The following is a 21,559-nucleotide window of genomic DNA, read 5'->3' on the forward strand; positions in this document are numbered from 1 at the left end:
TGGCTTGTCAGTGGAGACAGAAGTGGAGGCCTGCTGGAGACGACACACGGACTTTTATGCTCCCCACTGCCTCCTGGGTAACAGCTGCAGTTAGCCCAGCTTTCGAGGTCTTTTATGATTTGGCCTGGCCAAGTGTCTTCCTCACTGCTACCCCGACCACCTCCCCATCCCCGTCTTCCCCTCTAATGGAGCTTACTGTTACTCCCTTGAACGTGGCATTCCAGCCACCTCTGTGCCTTTGGACGTGGTGGTCCCCGTGCCTGGGGCACTCCCCCACCTCTGCACCTGGCTCACTCCACAAGCCAACCTAGAGGCTTCTCTGGCCTTCGCACGCTGAGTTGAATGCCCTTTCTCTGTGCTGCGGAAGTAGCCTGTGCTTACATCTCTTAAAGCATTTTTAAACCTTAGGTACTTCATATACTTGACTACCATTTCAAGGACAAAATCTGTGACCTTTACTATTGTGCCTGGTAGACACGGTTGATATTTGTTTAACTTACTGAATGAAGTAAGGAAATGAAAGAATATTGAAGGAAGTGATATTTGAACCTAGCACACATAATGGATACACTCTTAGAATTACTGGGTCAAATAATCGATCCATTGTGACTGACTAGGCATTCAAAATATTGATACATCCTGCCAAAAACCCTCTCAGAAAGGTTTATTCAGGTTTATTTCATAATCCAGGCCTACTTACACAGTTTGGATTTATTTCTGTCAACATTACTTTTTAAAAAGTTTTGATTGCGTTTTATTTAAAGCTCCACTGATATACAATCTTTTGCAGGTTTCTCATGAACATTGTGGTTTTGACATTCACCCATTTTATCAGGTCCTCGCCTCTCATTGCAGTCACTGTCTCTGAGGGCAGTAAGATGCTATAGAGTCACGACTTGTCTTCTCTGTGCTGTACTGCCTTCCCTGTGACCTACCTATATCGTGATTGTGAATTACACTGCGCCTTAATCCCCTTCTCCCTCCCCACCCATCCTTCCCAACCCCTTCCCTTCGGTAACCACTAGTCCCTTGTTGGAGTGTGTGATTCTGCTGCTATTTTTTTTTCTTCATCATTACTTGTGATGCTTGATTCTAACACCAGATATCTGTATTTTAAATCAATGCTTTAGAGGTTTAATTTTCATCCAGTAAAAGGCACACCGTTAGTGTGTAGTTCAATGAATTTTGACGAACATACTGTAACCACCATAGTCAAGTTACAGAACATTTCCACCACCCAAGAAAGTTCCCTGTGCTCCTTCCCACTCAGTCTCTCCCCTTCCCCCCCGGCCCTCAGCAGCCATCAATCACTAAAGGTATATTTGTCTTTCCTAGGGTTTCATATAATGGAATCATACAGTATGGATTCTTTTGTGTCTGCCTTCTTTCACTCAGCATAGTGCTCCCAAGTAGTAGGTTTACTCATTTTTTATTTCTGATTAGTATTCTCTTGGAGATCTTGTTAGTAACTATCATAGAGGGCCCATTACATGCCTGGTATTCTGCTAAGTAGAGCACATACTTTATCTGTAATTCTTACAATAAACCTACTAGGGCTCCAAGAGCTTATATGACTCATCCATGGTTCTATGTCTGGTCATCCATTTATCTTTTTATTGCTGCCCTGTCCCCAGTCCTGGTCTGAAAGCCCAGACAAGTGTGATCTGTTAATGGAAATACATGAGCTAGGAATCACATAGACCTGAGTTCAAATACAAGCTCTGCTGTTCATTTATCGGTTATATCTGCATATCTTAAATGAAGCCAGTGATACTCATCAGGATGTAATGAATGTAAAGGTTCTAGTGCAGGCCTGGCACAAAGGGAGAATGTGCAGAAATCAAGTGTTTTTCTATTCTGTTTTAATTGTCTCATGCACCAGACTAGCCATGTGAGTGACTGTGTGTGCGTGTGTTTATACCTCCAACTACCACCACCACAACCTTCATATATGCAAAGCCCCACTAGTGTGTTTTCCTAACAGACCCTTTTCTTGTGGACAGAATTAAGGAATTTCAGATCAATTTATACCCTGTACAAGACTTAAGCTCTCTAAAACTTCTGCATCTTCAGAAAGCCTGGGAGCTAAAGGGGACCAACTTCAGCAGGAAGATTAAAGCCTCAGAAAATTGTCTTCCAAAGACCTTGGGCTCAAAAGTCAAGTAAGTTCAGCTCTTAGCAAACGAATGGGTCCATTCTCGTTGAAAAGGGGGATATGACTTACAGGGCAGAATATCCAGAACTCTGGGAAGGGGCTGGATATAGAGGTTGGGATATGTGTGGAAGGCAGCCTACAGAGGTCCTAGTTTGGTATCCAAGAGCTGCATTCCATACCTCTAACTCACAGGGCCACTTTACGAGGTCAGCTTCTTCCTTGCTCATGGAACCCACTTGAGGAAGAAGGGGGAGGACGTGTCTTTTGTCTCTGATAACTGTCCATGCGGCACTGGGCCTTTTTGCCTCAGAGGCTCTTCAGAGAATTCTACCCATCTTAGGGGAAGCCGTAAATAAGAGTCCGGGCTCTAGAGTCAGTTCAAGCCATGACCAAATCCTGGCTCGGCTGTTTATTTTAGCTTTGTGTCCCTGGGCAGGGGTCTTGACTGCTCCAAGCTTTAGTTTCCTCATCTGTGGATAACAGTATCTTAAGTGTCAGGGGTGTTCCAAGCCAGCAATCATGACAAGTATAGCTGACATTTAGACATTTATTGAACACTCTGTGCCTGGTACTGGGTTATCTAATTTTAATCGTCATTATAATAACCCTGTGAGGTAAGTACTATTATTATCACTACCATTTTTAGGCAAGAAAACCAAAGTACAGAGAGTGATTAAGTTATTGTTTTAGGTCACACAGGTAGGAAGTGGCAGAGCAAGGGATCAAACCTGAGCAGCTTGTGAGCATCATCCTGTTACTTTGTCAGTTGTCATGACGGGAACAAGGTGGATGCACAAGGAGGGCTGTGCTTTCCTCAATAATGAGCATCCCACGACTACTGAGTTCTGTTTTTCTCTGATGGGTATTCTTTCCTAAGGAACCTGTGCTTGAAATTCCAGCTTCAGATGTTCTGATGTAAGTAAGAGTCAGAACAGACCCAGTTTATTCGCAGTAAAGCAGGAAGGGAAAAGGGACAGGTTAGAACCAAAAGTAAAAAATAAAGGACATGCTGGGAAATGGCCACCCATATGTATTTGCTCCAGTCAGCTAGAGCGTCCGTCACTCCCAGCAGCCCCGCCCCCTCCAACTCCTTGGGCGCCACGGGTGGTGCCAGTATGCGTCTGGGCAGAAGCAGAACATAATCCCGAGCCAAGCCCCAGGCCACCCCACAATCCCACGCATTTTCCCACACCCTTGCTTGCAGAGGGGCGCTGGTGCAGCACTTCTGTGTTCAGAATGGGGTCATCGGCATGGAAATGATTGTGAAATATGGGCAGTGACGCTGAAATCCCTTCCATGTGATCATTAACAGCTCCATCCCCAGGGTCCTGTGGAGAACGGTCCCATGCCTTTCCTCCCTGACACCCTTTTCCCTTCTCTCCCTGCCACACTGCCCCTCTGTGAACCCCGTCTCCTGTCTTTCTGCCCACGTCCTTGCGGCTTCCAGGGAGTGCTAAAGCTGCCGAGTCACGGTTCCCAGAGCAGGCCCGGCAGCCCACCACTGCCACAGCACCCCCCAGACGTCAGGGTAGGCGGGAAGCGCCTCCCTCTGCTTCCTCAGACCTACCCCTAGTTCTCTCTTTCCTTCTGTCTGCCAGGGAACAGGGCAACTCCCCAGGAAGGGCAAGGCACATGGGGCCTTGGCAGCACACGTGTACTCCCTGCAGGCCTCACTCACAGACACTGGCCTGTTCCTAGAATATTAACAGCCTTTTCACGAAAAACCTGGTAGGTAGTCTTGAGAGTCTGATTATATATCAGAATTCTGAAAAGACAATGCTGACAACCAAGAATATTATATCCAGATCAATGGAGGAAGGGAGAGAAAGACTAGGAAAGCTACAAGACAGAAAGTAATAAAAAAGCAATACTACTTCTTACATATGTTAATTAAATATGTATGTGGAGTAAATGACCTAATTGAAAGACACACAAAGATGTTTAATATTTTCCAACTATATTCTACCTAAAAGCGAATCGTTTTTACTTAAATAAACACTTAGGATAAACATAAAATGAAAATGAGATCCCATGTAAATAGGAACCCGTGAGAGTAGGGCTAACCATATCTACATCAGACAAAATAGATTATACACCAAAACCTTGTCACAAGGAACAAATGGTTAAAATAATATCACATTAAAATTATCATTAACATGTATATAAAAGATATTTGTATTAGGTACTACAAGTACATTATATACATAAAGAAAATTGTTTTCAAGAAGTCTGAAATAATTTTTTTCTATTGCAGATACATCATAAGATTGGACCCATACTGTAATAGTGAATATTTTCTATTATTTCCTGGTAACGTATAAACAGAAAAGCCATTTTAACAGCAAATAGATACCTTTAATTCTTATATGTAAATAAATAAGCCTTAAACCATACAGATACATAAATTGTTTTGCTATTTTCCTTTAAAGGTTTGGATATATTCCTGCTCTTTCTGAAAATAATTTGTTCCACACATAGACAACATGAAACGTATCGTAACAGAGGATAGATAGCAGAGTGTATGAAATAACACAGTGACTTTTAGATGATTAAGTACATTGTAGATAGCGGCAGTTAAAGACAATTTTACTCACAGAGGAGTATGCTTTAACTGATAATGTTGATGCAAATTTTAATTCTGCATTTATATTTTTAATATATTGCATTTATTCAGACACCAATGCTTATTCCAAGGACAGAACCATGAGGACCTTCTGTTCAGGTTAAGGCCAGTATTTTATGCAATATACTTCAGCTGGTTTGGGTTCTCCTTGTATTTTTCAATGTAGTCTCTGTCAGTTAAGGATGTTTTTGCTTCTTCAGATCAGGTCGCTATAAAATAAAGTATCAGGGTTAGTAAAAATGAAATCACGATATTGATTTACAAACCTCTCCTCAAATACACAAAACAACTTAACACAGTTTGCCTTGATTTTTCAGGAAACAATAAATTTTTAAAATCTGTAGGCTATCAGTAAAATCTAGAAATCCAACAGAAAAATTGCTAAGAATAAAACCTTAAAGCATAATGAACAGAATACAAATACATTTGGGATGTATTCTAGGTAACATTGACACTTTCAAATTCTTTAAAAAATTGCAGAGAAAAATTAATTTAGTTATTACCCAATCAACTGTTAAACCATAGGCTTTAATACTTAGGTATTAGGAACATGTGGAGTTTGAAACGAGAGAGTGACCTTATTTGGAAGGAATACTGGGAAAACAAATCCATAATTTACAAAAATAAAATGAGACATCTACTGAATCTATGAGCAAGGAACTGGAGAGAGGCAAAGAATAAACGTATTTACTTAAAGCATAAAGCAAACAGCTTATAACATTAAAATAAAAAAATACAATGATAATGATACCATTCACAAGATTTATACAGCACTTAAGCACTCGAGCAACTCTTTTAACATGGTAGCATTAAGGTAATTCATTATGTAATTGGCTTTATCATTTTGCAGGAGCAAACTGATATTTAAAAGTAAAGAAAGCTGGACAAGAGTAACAAAAAGAGATGAGATTAACGGGATTGGAATCACAGTTGACTACCTCCAGATTCTATAAAATGAGTCATAAATTTTACACTAAAAAGCCATGTGTTCTTTAACAATTATACAGTAATTATTGAGAATACACAAAAGTGGGAACTGATTTTCAGTTTATTCAACACAAAGCCAAACCAGCTGGAAATTATAATTACCATAGGAAAAAAACAACAAGTGTCTAAACTACAATAATCAAACAAAATAACAAAGTTTTAAAAATATTTTATATTACTGTAAGTAAAATTAATGGAGAATATGCCAGAGAATTGTTATACTACCTGTGAGACACTACATATAATGACTAAATCTAAGAGAAAAGTTAGACTGAAAGGGGGATATGAAAATTGGGTAAAAGGCAAATTGACAGGTAATTGTGAATTATTAAATTAGAAGCATTGCAAATAAAGGCAATTAACTATACTGCACTAAGGAAGTATGGAGTAGAAGAAAAACAAATTATGGAGGTATACTATAATATTAAAATTTTTATAGAAGATCATTTGTTTTCTTTCCTTTTTACTTCCACAGTTAGGATAGTCGTTGCCTACATTTATAAAACTGACAAACTAACAATGTAACTATAGTAAAAAGTAAGATGAAAAGACACTGATATTAAAAATTGAGAGAAATAGTGGCTAGGAATTCAATGTGATAACCTCCTCAAAATACACAGAAAAAGCCACAATATTTTGAATACAGAATCATCAAGACCTGGTGATGAAAAGATAACACTGAGAAGGATGAAGGGGCAGAGCTGTGATAGAGCAGACTTCAAGGCTTCACCCCTGCCCAGCCCACAAAATGGATAAAAAGAATGGATTTAGGGGCGGATAAGAGCTGAAGATACCAGCAAAGTAGGCTCTGCTGATCTGTTCTGAGAAGACCAGACCCCACTGCACTGAACTTTGTAAATTAACAGGGATGGAGACCAGAGAGAGTTGAAGCACTCTAGGATGCTAAGACTCCTGTCAGCTGTCACCGATGAGGCATGCTGCATCGGTCCTACTGAGACACAACACAGAGGCAGGCGACAGTTCAAAAAATCTGCTGGTGTTGGAAAGGGTGCAGGAGCACAGCAGGTCTTATGGAGGAAGGGCAGGCATTTCCAGCCCTCCTTCAGCCCAACTGGCCAGATGCTTGCAGCAGCCAGTTCTGAAACCCTGCCTGCTGGCTCTGCCTATGCATTTTGCTGAAAACATACCCACTCCGCATACTCAGTCCAGCAGTAGTCAGATTTTGCAGGAAGCCAGGCAAAGGGCAACCCCACACACACAGTGCATCTCAAAAGAAATGCCAGCTGTCTCACAACAGTGCAGCAGAGGAGAACCACCACTGCTGGCAGCAGGAAACCTGTGGGCCTTGCCCACAGCCCATGAACAGTAGTTGTGGCTCAGCTACAACTGGGAATGGGGCACTGGTGAGCACGGAGTTTTGCATTTTTGGGTGCTGCATGACACACACTACATAAAGCCTCTACTGGGAAGACATGGCTGCATAGTGGATCTATCTAATACAAAGGAGGAAACACAGAGAGAGCCAGATAAAATGAGAAGAGTGAGAGATATGTTCCCAACAGAACAATACCAACAAGTGCAAAATGAAATAGAGATAAGCAATCCTCCTGATAAATGACTCAGAGCAATGGTCACTAAAGGTGTTCACTGACTTGAAGGCTAGAACTCAGTATCTCAGCAAGAACTTCAACAAGAGAGAGAAAATATAAAAAGGAGACACTCAGAGCAGAAGATACAATAACCACACGAAAAACACAATATAGGGAATGAACAGGAGGCTAGAGGAGACAGAGGAACGTAACAGTGAGCTAGAAGACAGGGTACTGGGAAGGAACTGAGCTGAGGCACAGAGAGAGTAAATAATTCTAAACATGTGAACATGGTATCAGAAGAGTGCTACATATCAAAATGAAATAATATTCACATAATAGGGATCCCAGATGAGGAGAGAGGCAAAGGGATATAAAGTTTATTTGCCAAAAAAACTGGCAAATTATTTCCTTATTTCCCTACCTGGGGAAGGAAACAGACATTCAGGTCCTGGAAGCCCAGAGAGCCCCTAACAAGAAGGACACAAGGAGGTCCACACCAAGACACAAAGGAATTAAATTGGCAAAGATAAAAGACAAAGAGAATCTTCAAACCAGCAAGAGAGGGGCAGACAGTTACCTGCAAGGCAAACAGTCACGAAAGGCCCTCAGCTTTTCCAGAGAAACATTACGGAGCACAAAGGAGCAGCATGAAATACTCACAGTCCTGAAAGGAAAGATTCTACTACCAAGAACTCTCCACCCAGCAAGGTTATCATTCAGGATCAGAGGAGACACTGCAAGCCTTCCTGATGAACAGAGGTTACAGGAATTCACCACCCCCAAACCAGCCTCACAATATGTTTCAGGACTTGTTCAGATGGAAATGTTTTTAGGTTTAAATGGTTTTCATTGGTGAAAGTAAACACACAGGTAGGGCATAGCCCATAAAGGTAGGGCAGCAATCACTTGTAAAGCAATTATGGTGTTCAGAAGGGAATAGTAGTAAAATCACCCATACACAAAATCAGCCAGGGATACACAAAAGATGTAGATTATGACATCATTCCTACAGCATGGAGGAGGATGAAGGAAAAATTCCTATGTGTAGACACACGAAGAATGAGGAGGAACCAATCCAAGCATAACACTAAAGGAAATCACCAAATCACAAGAGCTGGAAAACAACTAGCAAAATGGCAGTAACAAAGTAGTTATCAGTAATTACTTAAAAAGTAAAAGGACTAAGCACATCAAACAAAAGACACAGTGTGGCAGAATGGATTAAAAAAAACAAGACCTATCTATATTTTGCCTACAAAATACTCACTTCTGACCCATAAAAACATAGACTAAAAGTGAAGGGACGGGAAAAGGTATTTCATGCAACCCATATAGGGAAAAAACCAGAAGTAGCAGTACTTGTATCAGACAAAATAGACTGTTAAACAAAGAAAGTAACCAGACAAAGTAGGTCATTACATAACGGTGGAAGGCATCAGTGCAACAAGGGGATTTAGCAATTATAAATGTCTATGTGCCCAACATAAAAGCATCTAAGTATATAAAGCAAATACAGGCCTACAGGGAGAAACTGCCAGCAACACAATGAGGTAGGGGACTTTTAACACCAACTAACACCACTGCATAGAACATCCAGACATAAAATCAGTAAGGGAACAGTGCCGCTGTACAACACATCAGACCTGGACGACTTGACAGTAATATACGGATCGTTCCACCCAAAATTAGCAGAACACACAATCTTCTAAATTGCACACAGAAGGTTCTCCAGAACAGATCACATATAGGGATGAAAAACATGTCTCAAAAAAATCTAAGATTGACATTCTATCAAGCATAATTTCAGACCACAATGTTATGAAACAAAAAGTCCATTACATGAAAAATAAACTGTGAATAAAACTCAAACATATGGAGGAGAAACAACATCTTTATGAACATTCAATTGATCGATGAACAGATCAAAGAGGAAATCAAAGAACAAAGGAAACCAATGAAAATGGAAACACAACTTGGGACTCTGGCAAATGTCCCAAGAGCAAATACAGTGCTGCCTCAAGAAATGAGAAAAATCTCAGATAAGCAACTCACAGAAGAACAAACAAAGGCCAACACTAGTAGGAGGAACACAATAAAGATCAGAACATAAAAAAAGGTATAGAGATTATGAAACTAATACAAAAAAAAAGCAATGACGCCAAGAGTTGGATCTTTGAAAAGATGAACATAACAGAAAAAACCCTCACCAGACATTTCAAGAAAAAAGAGTGCATAAACAAGTTGACATATGGATCACAAATATATAAGATGAGAAATGGGAAGAGAAGTCACAACAGACACCACAGATGGTTAAAAAATACAGGAATACTCAAAGGCAATTTTATGCCAATAAACTGGATCCCCTACAAGAATGGGATAAATTCTCAGAAACGTACACTTTTCAAAGACTGACCTGAAAAGAAAAAGAAAATCTGAACAGACTGGTTACCAAGAATGAAATTGAATGTGTAATCCAAAAGCCCCAAGAACCAAAATCCTGGACGAGAGAGCCTTCCAGGTGAACCCTACCAAACAATTCAAACAACTGTTTTGTTGTTCCTTCCTTTCTTAAGTGTCACAAAATACAGAAAAGAAAGGAGTACTTCCAAACTCATTCTACCAGGTCAACATTAGCCTAATGCTAAAACAAAAGATTCTTAAAAAAGGCAAATGTCAGACCTCTAATTCCTGATGAACACAGAAGGAAATATATCAACAAAATATTAGCAATGTGAATTCAAATATATAATCAGAAGAATCACTGATCACAGCCAAGTGGGGTTTATTCCAGGTATGCAAGCATGGCAAAATATTTGTTAATCAATCAATATGATACACCACATTAACAAGAGGATCAAAATACATACGATCACTTCAGAGGTGCACAAAAAGCATCTGACAAAATTCTGCATCTTCATGATAAACATCCTCAGCCTAATGGTAAGAGAGAATATACCTAAACAACACAAAGGCTGTGTATACGACAAACCCACAGCCTCCATCCTATTCAATGGCGAATAGCTGGAGGCTTTTCCTGTAAGATCAGGAACAAGTCAAGAGTGCCCACTCTCACCACTTTTATTCAACATAGTACTGGAGATCCCAGTCACAGCAATCAAATGAGACAGAGGTAAGTCTTAAAATTGGTGAAGAAGGAGCTGAACCATCACTGTTTGAAGATTACATGACACCATATAAAGAAAAAACTCCACAAGACTTCAACATAAAATCATGAGAATAATTGGATTCAGCAAAGTTTCAGGGTACATAATGAATACACAGAAATCTGTTGCATTCTTATGTACTAACTACACAGTAGCAGAAAGATCAATCAGGAAAACGATGCTCATGAAAATACCTATCCAAGACAGTGAAAGACCTGGACTTTGGAAGCTCTAAGACACTGATGAAAGAAACCAAGGGCACAAATAAATGGATATCTCTCCTGTGTTCATGGATAGGAAGAATTAATATTGTTCAAATGTACATCCTAGTGAAAGCAGTTGACAGATTCAGTGCAGTCCCTATCAAAATGCCAATGGTATTTTTCAATGAACTAGAAAACAATCCTAAAATTTATAGGGAAACACACAAAAAACCAAAAGATCCTAAAGAGCAAAAGCAACCCTGAGAAAGAACCCGTGGTGTGGGAAGATGGCAGAGAAGGATGGCAAGTTTGTCTTGCTCCCAACACACAAAGGAAGCAAGTAGAGCAACTACAACAATGAAAAAGACCTGAAAAATACAGAACTGACCAACTTCACAGGGTGATGAGGGGAATACCACACTGAGAAGCGTAAACTGGCAGAGCCACAATCAATCGGGTCTCCAGCCATTCCCCCACTGCAGCTGGAGGAAGAGGAATGGAACCAGGAGGGGATATGCACTCAGGAACTCTGCACACATGGCCCAGGAGATCTGCTGTGGGAGCATGAGTGGACATGGAATAGGGCTGTAATAGGGATGGACACAAGGGACAGGTCGAGAACTGAGGGAGGTTGTAACACCTGTATGCTTATGGAGGACAGGCATGCTCCACAGGTGGAAGAGAAAGAAGAATAAGAAAGTACTTTTATACTGTGTTTGAAAAAGAGCAATTACCACCTTAATATGGATTCCTGTATAATTAGGAAACTATGACTCTTACAATAAACACAAACCTAAAGTTTATGAGAGGTACAGGAAAATCTGGAATTGTGACTTCCAATCACAACAGTAAAGAAACCCATCAAGTAACAAGCGAAGAGTGTAAGACACAAAGAAAGGAACAGACAGCAGCTACAAAAAACAACCAGAAAACAATCAGTAAAATGGCAATATGTACATACCTAATAAAATTTCCCTGAAGTGTAAATGGACTGAATGCTCCAATCAAAAGACACAACGTGGCAGAAGGATAAGTACAAAGTACTGAGACACATCTATATGAAGCCTAGGGAGACTCAATTCAGCCCCAAGATATATACAGAATGAAAGTGATGGGATGTAAAAAGGAATTCCATGTAAATAATAGGGAAAAAAGCAGAAATAGCCATACTTACATCAGACATAATTGATTTCAAAACAAGGAAAGTTAACAACAAAGAGGACATTACATAATGACCATGGGTGAGTCCAACAAGAAGGTATAATGATTATAAAATCTATGCACACAACGCAGGAGCACCTAAATATATGACAAATAAATACAAACAGAATTAAAGGGGGAAATACACTGCAACTCACTCACTTTAACACACCACTGACATTAATAGACAGATCCACCAGATGGAAAATAAATAAGGAAAAGGATCTGAAACAGACATTTGATAAGATGGACTAAACACATATCTGCAGAGCATTCCACAAAATAGCTGCAGAATTCACAATTTTTCTGAAGGGAATACACAATGTTCCCCTGAACAGATCACATACTAGGCCACAAAAAGCCTCAATAAACTAGAAGAGTTTAAAATTTTATCAAGCAATTTCCAGGCCACAATGACATGAAACAGGAAATAAATTACACACAGTGAACAAAAATGCCTAAAAGCACACAGAGGCTAAATAACATAGTTCTATGTGATCAAGGATCAGTGACTGAATTAAAACAGAGATAATTCAATACATGGAGACAAAAGAAAAGAACTCAGCAGCTCCAAACCTGTAGGATGTGGTGAGGCAGTTCTAAGAGGAAAGCACATAGCAATACAGGCTTACCTCGAGAAAGAACAACAATCCCACATGAAGAATCTAAACTGAACACTAAAGCAACTAGGAAAGGAACAACAAATGACAACCAAAGTTGGTAGAAAGAGGGTCATAATAAAGATCAGGGCAAAAATAAAAATATACAGAATGAAGCAATAGAAAAAGAATCAAAGAGCTGGTTGAGAAAATAAAAGAGACCAATCCTTAGCCAGATTTCTCCAGAGGAGAAAAAGAGAGTACATAAATAAACATAAACAGTAAAAGAAATAGTCATAATGGACACCACAGAAATGCAAATATTAGAGAATTCTATTTGAGAATATGTGCTAATATATTGGAGAATATAGAAGAAATGGGCAAATTCCAAGAAGAACACATCCTTGCAAGACGAACCCATGACGAAACAGAAAATCTCAACGGACCATTTAGCAGTAATGAAACTGAATGGTAATCAAAAAACTCCCTAGAAACAAAGGACCAGGTAAGCTGGATTCACAGCTGAAAGTTACCAAACATTTAAAATAGAGATAATACCATCCTTCTTAAAGAACTGCAAATAGTAGAGGAGGGAACACTTCCAAATTCATTCTATGAGACCAGCATCACTCTTTAACACCAAAACCAGATAAACACACTACAAGAAAGAAACTTGTAGACTGATATCGCTTGAGGAACACAGATGCAACAAAACATTGGTGAAACAGATTTAAAAATACAGCAAAAGGATCATCCATCCAACCAGGTGGGATTACTGCAAAATTACAAGGATGGTACAATATCCGTCAATCACCATTACCCAACACATTAACAAAAAGAATAAAAACCACATGATCATCTCAACAGATGCCGAAAAGCATTTGACAAAATGCAACATCCATTCTTGGTTAAAAATTCTCAACAAATTGGGTACAGAGGGTACACACCTCACCATAATAAAGGCCATATATAACATACCCATGCTTACTATCATCATATTCAAAGACAAAAAAATTGAAAATTTCCAAGATATGGACCGAGACAAAGATGTCCACACTCACCACTTTCTCACCATTTCACGTAGTACCGGAGGTCCCAGTTATGGCAGTCAGACACAACTAAGAGATAAAAGGCATCCAAGCTGGTGAGGAGGAAGTTAAGCCTTCAGTATGATCACATTACATGGTATATATATATATATACACATACACATACTAGTAACTGGATTCAGCAAGGTGGCAGGATTCAAAATTAATATATGGAAATCTCCTGCATTCCTTTATTCTGACAAGTAATCAAGAGAAAATGAAATCAGGAAAAGATCTGTACTTAGAATGGCTTCCAAAAAAAAAATCCCTAGGAGTAAACCTAACGAAGGAGGTGAAAGACCTGGGGGCCAAAACTGTTAAGACACTCATGAGAGCAATTAAAAAGACACAAATAAATGAAATATATCCTATGCTCCTGGATAGGAAAAATTAATATTGTCAAAATGATCATCCTGCCCAAAGCTATTGACCGATTCAGAGCAATCCCTATGAAAATACCAATGGCATTCCTCAATCAACTAGAGCAAATAATCCTAAAATTCATAAGGAACCACAAAAAATCCCAAATAGCCAAACCAATCCTGAGAAAAAAGAACAAAGCTGTGGGAATTATGCTCCCTAACTTCAAGATCTACTACAAACCAACAATAATCAAAACAATATACTACTGGCACAAGAAAGACAACCACAGATCAATGGAATAGAATAGAGAGCTCACATATAATCTCAAGCATATGTGTGACAAGGAGCCTCAAATATACAATGGGAAAAGACAACCTCTTCTGGAACTGATGTTGGGAAATCTCAGAAGCTACATGCAAGAGAATGAGAGTGGATTACTGACTACATAGCTAAAAGTAAGCTCAAAATGGAGCAAAGACCTAAATGTAAGACATGAAAACATAAAACCATTAGAAGAAAACACAGGCAAAATTCTCTTGAACACAAGCATGAGCAATGTTTTCCTGGACACATCTCCTGGCCATAAAAAACAAAATAAAAATGAACAGTGGGACCACATCAAACTCAAAAGTTTCGTATAGCATATGACACCTTCAGTAGAAACAGGAAACCTACAGCATGAGAGACTATATTCATGAATGACTTATCTGGAATGGGGTTAATATCCAAAATATACATAAAGAACACCAGAATAACTAGTAACCAACCTTAAAAAAGAGGAAAGGAACAGATCCTTTTCCCAAGTAGTCATATAGATGATAACCCGGTACATGAAAAATGCTCCACATCTCTATCATCAGGGAAATGGAAATTAAAAGCACAATGAGATATTACTTTCCAGCCAGAATGGCCAATATCTAAGAGAAGAAATGACAAGTTGAGGAGGATGTGGAGAATCAGAAACCCTCCCACACTATCGGTGGGAAAGTCAGTTGGTGCAACCACTGTGGAAAGCAGTATGGAGGTTCCTCAAAAAACTAATAGGAATTCTATAGGGCCCATTCATTCCACTCCTAGGAATTTACCCACACAAAAGAATATCTCTGATTCAAAAAGACATGTGCACCCTTTTATTTATCACTGCATTACTTAAAATAGCCATCTACGGAAGGAACCATAGATGAACGGATGAACAAGATATGGTACATATACATGATGGAATATTATTCAGCCATAAGAGAGGGAGAGAAATCCTGCCCTTTGCAACAAGAGGGTATTATGCTCAGTGAAATAAGCCAGGAGGAGAAAGACAAGTACCAAATGATTTCACTCATCTGTGGAGCACAAGAACAAACCAAAAACTGAAGCAACAAAACAGCAGCAGGCTCACAGAACCCCAGAAAGGTCTAACAGTTTCCAAAGGGAGAGGGACTGGAAGGGAGCGTGGGAAAGGAGGGGTTATGGGAATAAGGGGCATTACAATTAGCACACATAATGTAAGGTGGGGCACAGTAAGGCAGCACAGCACAGAGAAGACAAGTAGTGACTCTATAGCATCTTACTATGCTGATGGACAGTGACTGTAATGGGGAAAGTACTGGGGACTTGATAATGGGGGGAATCTAGTAACTAAACTGTTGATCATGTGATTGTGTATTAATGATACCAAAATAAAAAATAAAAAAATACAAAGTAAATAAAATCTGTGGTTCAGTTTTTAGTGTAACTACCACAAATCTATAAAATAACTGATCAAAGTTCTGAAAAATGAAGAGAAAAATTAGTAATTCAACAATTACAGCTATAGATGTTAATACCCTATGGAAGGATGTGTGTGTATATATATGGAGGACATATGCAAGATATAAAAGAAATAGAACACTCAGACAAAAAACCTGCAAATAAATAAAACATCTGAGCAACGCTAAAATTAACAATCTCTAAAAGAACATTCCACAGCCAACAGCAGAGTATGCATACTTCTCAAGCACACAAAGAACATTTCACAGGATAGACTCCATCAGCCTTGTTAGTCAGCAAATTTTAAAGTACTGAAATCAAACAAAGTGTATGATTTTTATGATACATTTTATCTCAATTCAATGGTGGTAAAATGGAAAAAGGGCAATAAGGGAAATTCACAAATGTGTTGAAATTAAACAAAATTCTAAGTAACTGTGTTAAAGAAAAGTCACAAGGGAAACTCAAAAGCACTTTAATGTGAATGAAAATGAAGATACAACACACTAAAATTTAAGTAATGCAGCTAGCATGCTATTTACAGGAGAGCTGATAGTTGTGAATATAGTTAAAAGAAAGGTCTAAAAACAAAAACCCAACTCTGCTCCTGAAGACACACGGAAAAGGTCAATATGAACCTTAACCAAGTGATGAAAGCAACATTTAGCATGGAATTTAAGGCAAGGAGAAATAAGAAAAACAAATGTGAAAACTCAACTGGCCAAAACAAAATCAACAAAGCTTTAGCAAAAGTGACCAAGAATAAAAATGAATCTCTCATTAATATAAGTGTCACCACAAAATCCATGTCTTCACATACATAAAATGCAGGACAGTATAGGTTATTGCACATAACCATATCAGGCCAAAACTGTTAGACCTTACTATTAGGGAATGTCTCATAGTAAGGCATTGAATAATCTGCTTTATGAATCACGGAACTAATAATCGTAATCTTCATTCCAAATACCTCTTGTTTTTGCACGAGGTTCCTTCCCTCTGTTGCACAGAACTTCCTTGTTTCTTTGGGTAATTTATTCTCAAAAGATTTCTATGTAAATATAAGATACAATCAAAGAAACTCAGGTAAAATCTAGCTTTAGATTATTAGTTGACAATTCACTTCCATTTTATAAAAGTTAAGAAATTACTCACTTCCAAATCAGAAAGCATATTTAAAAGTCTTTGAATCAAACATCGATCAACCGCCTCGCCATTTCTTTCTTTTTCAATCAACAGAAGAGTCCCGTGTATAGTCTTGCTCTGAATGTTCTGATCACACATTATGTGTGATTTAAATAATTGGATCCCCATGTCCCTATAAAAAAGGAACTGTCTAAATAAGTGGTAATTACAACCCCGTAAATTTCAGCTTGTGTTTTGCTATCGGTTGTGATTTTAAGTAAATGCATAAACCACAGTCAAAACAACATACAATTTTATATTAAACTCATCTGTCCACAGTTGGCTAAATTTTTGTTTGTTTCTTGATTGTCTAAAATAGATCTAAATAATATCTAAGAGTTAAGTAAAGTTCACTGAAAGACATATATAATTCCAATAAATAAAGCAGTATTTAGGATAGCTTTAAGGCTTTCAAATATTCCCATTTCAAGTTCCAAAGTACTGTCAATTTAGTATAAAACACATGAAAAGTGATTTTCATAGAATGGGTCCTAGAAGTAGTATGCTTCATCAACAAGATATTTTATTAACACTAAGATGAAGGGATAAATTAACATTTCAATCTAGGATACCATGTGGTCTAATATAATTTTAAAGATATTTAAAATGTTATGATATGAATAAGTACAGATTTTGAAACTTGTATTTCTCTTGTGTATCTTCTTTCAGTTAGCACATATCAAACAGATGATCATTGAGTTGCCTGTAACAATTCTTTTAAAGCAATCACTGTCATCCTTACCAAATAGAATGTAACTCTGGATTCCGAAAAACATAAGTTCTATCTAGGAACAGAAAAATGTTCCTGATCATGATCTGTCAAAAAGAAAACAAAGATAAAGCATTTACAAAGAAAATATATTTTTATTAAATTATTGACTACCTGTCAAAACCTTATTCTTAAGAAAAGCACCTTACTTCTGGCATTTGTATATATTATTACCAGTTGCAAGATCAAATATGGGCAATAATACATCTCTTTGTCTTGGAAAAGTAACTTTACATTTTTCCCTCACTTTCCACACTATTTGTTCTAAATTCCTCCTTTAATAATAAATATTAGCAGAGATTTATGAACGTTTATTCATATAAAGATTATGTTTTACATAAAATACTGATATTCAATAGGGCTAATATAGTTTGCCTAACAAATAAATCTTGGAAAATCTATGAGTACAAGATTAGAAGATCGAAAAATGTAAGGAAAAATCTACAGTATAGAATTGCAGGTAGAATATCAAGAAGAAACATAAATTCACTACTAATGCCAAGACTCTACAAACTTAAGCTCCTATGGCTTATATTTGAAGACAAAACATTTAAAAAGACACTTATTAGGATTTATTATGAAGATATTGATATATGTAAGTTAATTGTAATTTAAACAAACACTAGAATGGTAGTCTTCAAGTGTTCCTATCTCAAGTCCCCTTTTACTATTAAAAAGCACTGGCAAAACCCAGGAACTTGCACTAATTGGGTTATCTCTACGGGTATTTACTTTACTAGAAAATTAAACTGAGTATTCTGTAAGTACTACATTGAAGTAATCTTATTTAATAAAAGATAATTTAATAAAAAGAATTGTTTAATATATTAAATATAAAATAGTAACAAAAGATACAAATCTTAAGTGAAAATCAACCTCTAGAGATCCAATATAAAGCATGGTGATTACATTTGATACTACTACATTAAATACTTGAAAGTTGCTGAGAGGAGATCCTTCATGTTTTCACCATTAAAATTAAAAAGTAATTATATGAGGTGATGAATGTGTTAGCTAGCTAATGCCACCATCGTAATCTTTCAGCCATATATAACTGTTATCAAATCATCACATTCTACATGTGAGACTCATGTTGTATCTCAAAAAGTATTTAAAGAATTCACACTGTGAAAAGAGACAGAGTACTAATACTTTAAACACACCTATTAAGTTATAGAATATGCCTAAACATCTGGGGGAAACTAAAAGAGATACAAGAGGAAACCAGAATTGGATGGGGGGCTTGTAAGATCCTAGAAAGCAACAGAGAATTGATAACTCTTCAATTGTGTCTTAGAGAATGAATTAAGAACTTTCCAGGCTGGCAGATTAAATGCTGCATGGAGAAATGATTATAGGTGATATGCTTATTTCCCCTTAACATAGTATCTTTCAACTGCACAAAAAAAAAACACCCACAAAGGTAAACTATGTTGTCACAGACTTAATTTTATGGCATGTTCACATTAGCTGGAAATGTTGTAAATAAACGTAAAAGATTATAAAATGTGTTTGTGCGATCAACATTAGGTGATCATTGCATTCATTAATATTGTTTTTAGAAAAAAATCTATGTATTTTTATTTTTTTGCTTGTAACTTAAAACATTCATGGCACCTGGGATAACTCCCTTGAAGAACTTTGCCCGGTGCCTTTGGAAGTGTTATGGGAAAGGGTAGGTATGCTGTCCAGGGAACTCTGGCAGGGAGCAGAGTTGTGGGAGATCAAAGATGTGATGCTGACAGGGTTCACAGTCTTTATGTTGAGCTAAGACTATCACATTTTTACATGGGTATGAAAACCAGAAAGCTGTGATATGGCAGCCATCAATTACCAGAAAGGACACACCTAACTGGAAATAAGTGAGCACTGGGCTTAGCAATTCCAGAAACAAACACCTAGTGCAACCAAATATGAAAGGCACCTCATTAAAACAAACAATAGTAAAATAAACACTTTCACATTTTAATTGATTTGGTGCTCTCCTTTTTGTATTTTCAAATTATAAGCTCCCACTAACTATTCCAAACAATAAATAGTTTAAACCCTAATCAAACTTCAGGCTTTATGTAGGAAACTGAGAAAAAGAACTGTTTTCAATTAATGCCAAACACTGAAGTCGCATCATTTTGTATTTACATATTTTTAAATAAATAAAAAATACATAAAATGCATTACAAATTTTAGAAGTATATTAATTGTATTAGTCCATATTATTCTAATGCTATATTACACCAAAACTGAGAAGCACACATATTTCACATCATATTATCAGTAGCAAAAAAAGAGTAATGCCTCCTATGGAAAATCTAAAATATTTCCCCAACTCAGTATATTGCCTTTGATGTGGTTCCAACTCCTTTTCTGCACACTCCCTGGCACAATAAAACCTGATTATAAATCACTAATTTCAGAAACTATTTAATGAGATTCAGTTTTGTAATTTCAAAGTGATGTGGTTATAAATAACCTTACATTTTATGCCTCTTTGTTTGGCTCTAATAATATAAACTCAACTTTATGTCTAAAATTATGTTTTTAAAAAAAACATTTTCCAAATTGTAGGTGGACAAATCAACTACAATTTCAATTTATATAATTCAGAAAAAACTTCTATCATAAAAGCACTTCCAAATATGTTTTTAAACAAAGCATGAGTTAACTGCATGTTTTATTTTTCTTAGCTGGAACATTCTCACAAATTTGACAACATACTTGCAACTAAAAACATAATTATTATACTCTACCATTTGCCTGCAATGATTTTGCCAGCATTGATCAATGTTCTTTATGAAAGAGTCACTATCCAAAGAATTCATGAGGTAATGTTAAGAAAAAGTTTACATTCTAAAATTAACACTATGAAAATGGAAGACATGGCTTCTAAAACAAAGTATTTGGTAGAATAGGTTAATGCTTATCAGAAGTCCAAACATCTCTAAGTCTTAGCACGTAAAGTATTAAAAAATAAAATTCATTTTACATGTCTAACAATTACTCTACTCAAATTCTGCCATTTTCAACAACATGGCTGGAGCTAGAGGGTGGTATGATCAGTGAAATAAAAGTCAGGAGAAAGACAAGTACCAAATGACTTCACTCATTTTTGCAGCATACTAACAAAGCAAAAACTGAAGGAACAAAACAGCAGTGGAACCACAGAAACCCAAAATGTACTAACACTTGCCAAAGAGATAGGGACTGGGTGTGTGGGTGGGAAGGGAGGGATAAGGGGAACAAAGGGCATTACAATTAGCACACATAACCTGTGGGGGGAGCACATGGAAGGTAGTATAGTACAGAGAAGACAAGTAGTGACTCAATAGCCTCTTACTAGGCTGATGGACGTTGACTATAATGAGATATAATGGGACTTGATAATGGGAGTTATCTAGTAACCACAATATTGCTCATGTATATTAATGATAATAAAATAAATACAGAAAACGTTTATTAAATTGATCTCATAAAACACCATTTGTTATTCAAAATGAAAATGAAGCAAACTTTGTCTGCCATATGTTGAAACTACAAAATATATATTGTCAAAAATGGACTAAAACCTATTATGGTGAGCATTACATAATTTATACAGATGATGAATCAGTAGATTGTTCATCCACAACCAATATAATATTGTGCACAAATGTGTATTTCAAAAAGATTATTATAAAAGCTAAGATAAAATCATTAAGTGAAAAGATGATCTAAGGAAAGGAAAAGAACTTGCAGCATCTGGTTTCAAAAAAGGATACTCCCTGAACTGATGAACTTGTGCCTTCATATGGAGTTCACAAAGCCACGTCAGTTGTTTATACAAGTTTGCAGATAAATTGAAGGAGCAAATATTTTCAACAATCTGAAAAATTGTAAACATATTTGCTTAAACAACACTTGAAAAAATGAAATACTTTTCTATATTCATTAAAG

At 37.2% G+C, this 21,559-nt stretch overlaps 1 protein-coding gene across 1 annotated transcript; it reads right to left on the reverse strand.

Annotated features, from left to right (window-relative positions):
- Positions 1 to 4,761: 4,761 nt before the first annotated feature.
- On the reverse strand, positions 4,762 to 20,440 carry LOC130682159 (cullin-4A-like). Its single transcript, XM_057496307.1, has 4 exons — positions 20,377 to 20,440; positions 17,603 to 17,676; positions 16,831 to 16,993; positions 4,762 to 4,987 (listed from the first exon to the last, which is right to left on the reverse strand). The coding sequence occupies exons 1-4, from the start codon at positions 20,377 to 20,379 to the stop codon at positions 4,955 to 4,957; spliced, it is 273 nt and encodes a 90-aa protein (XP_057352290.1). The 5' UTR covers positions 20,380 to 20,440; the 3' UTR covers positions 4,762 to 4,954.
- Positions 20,441 to 21,559: the final 1,119 nt, after the last annotated feature.

The sequence above is a fragment of the Manis pentadactyla genome, chromosome Y (assembly GCF_030020395.1).
Source record: "Manis pentadactyla isolate mManPen7 chromosome Y, mManPen7.hap1, whole genome shotgun sequence".
NCBI classification, from domain to species: Eukaryota; Metazoa; Chordata; class Mammalia; order Pholidota; family Manidae; genus Manis; species Manis pentadactyla.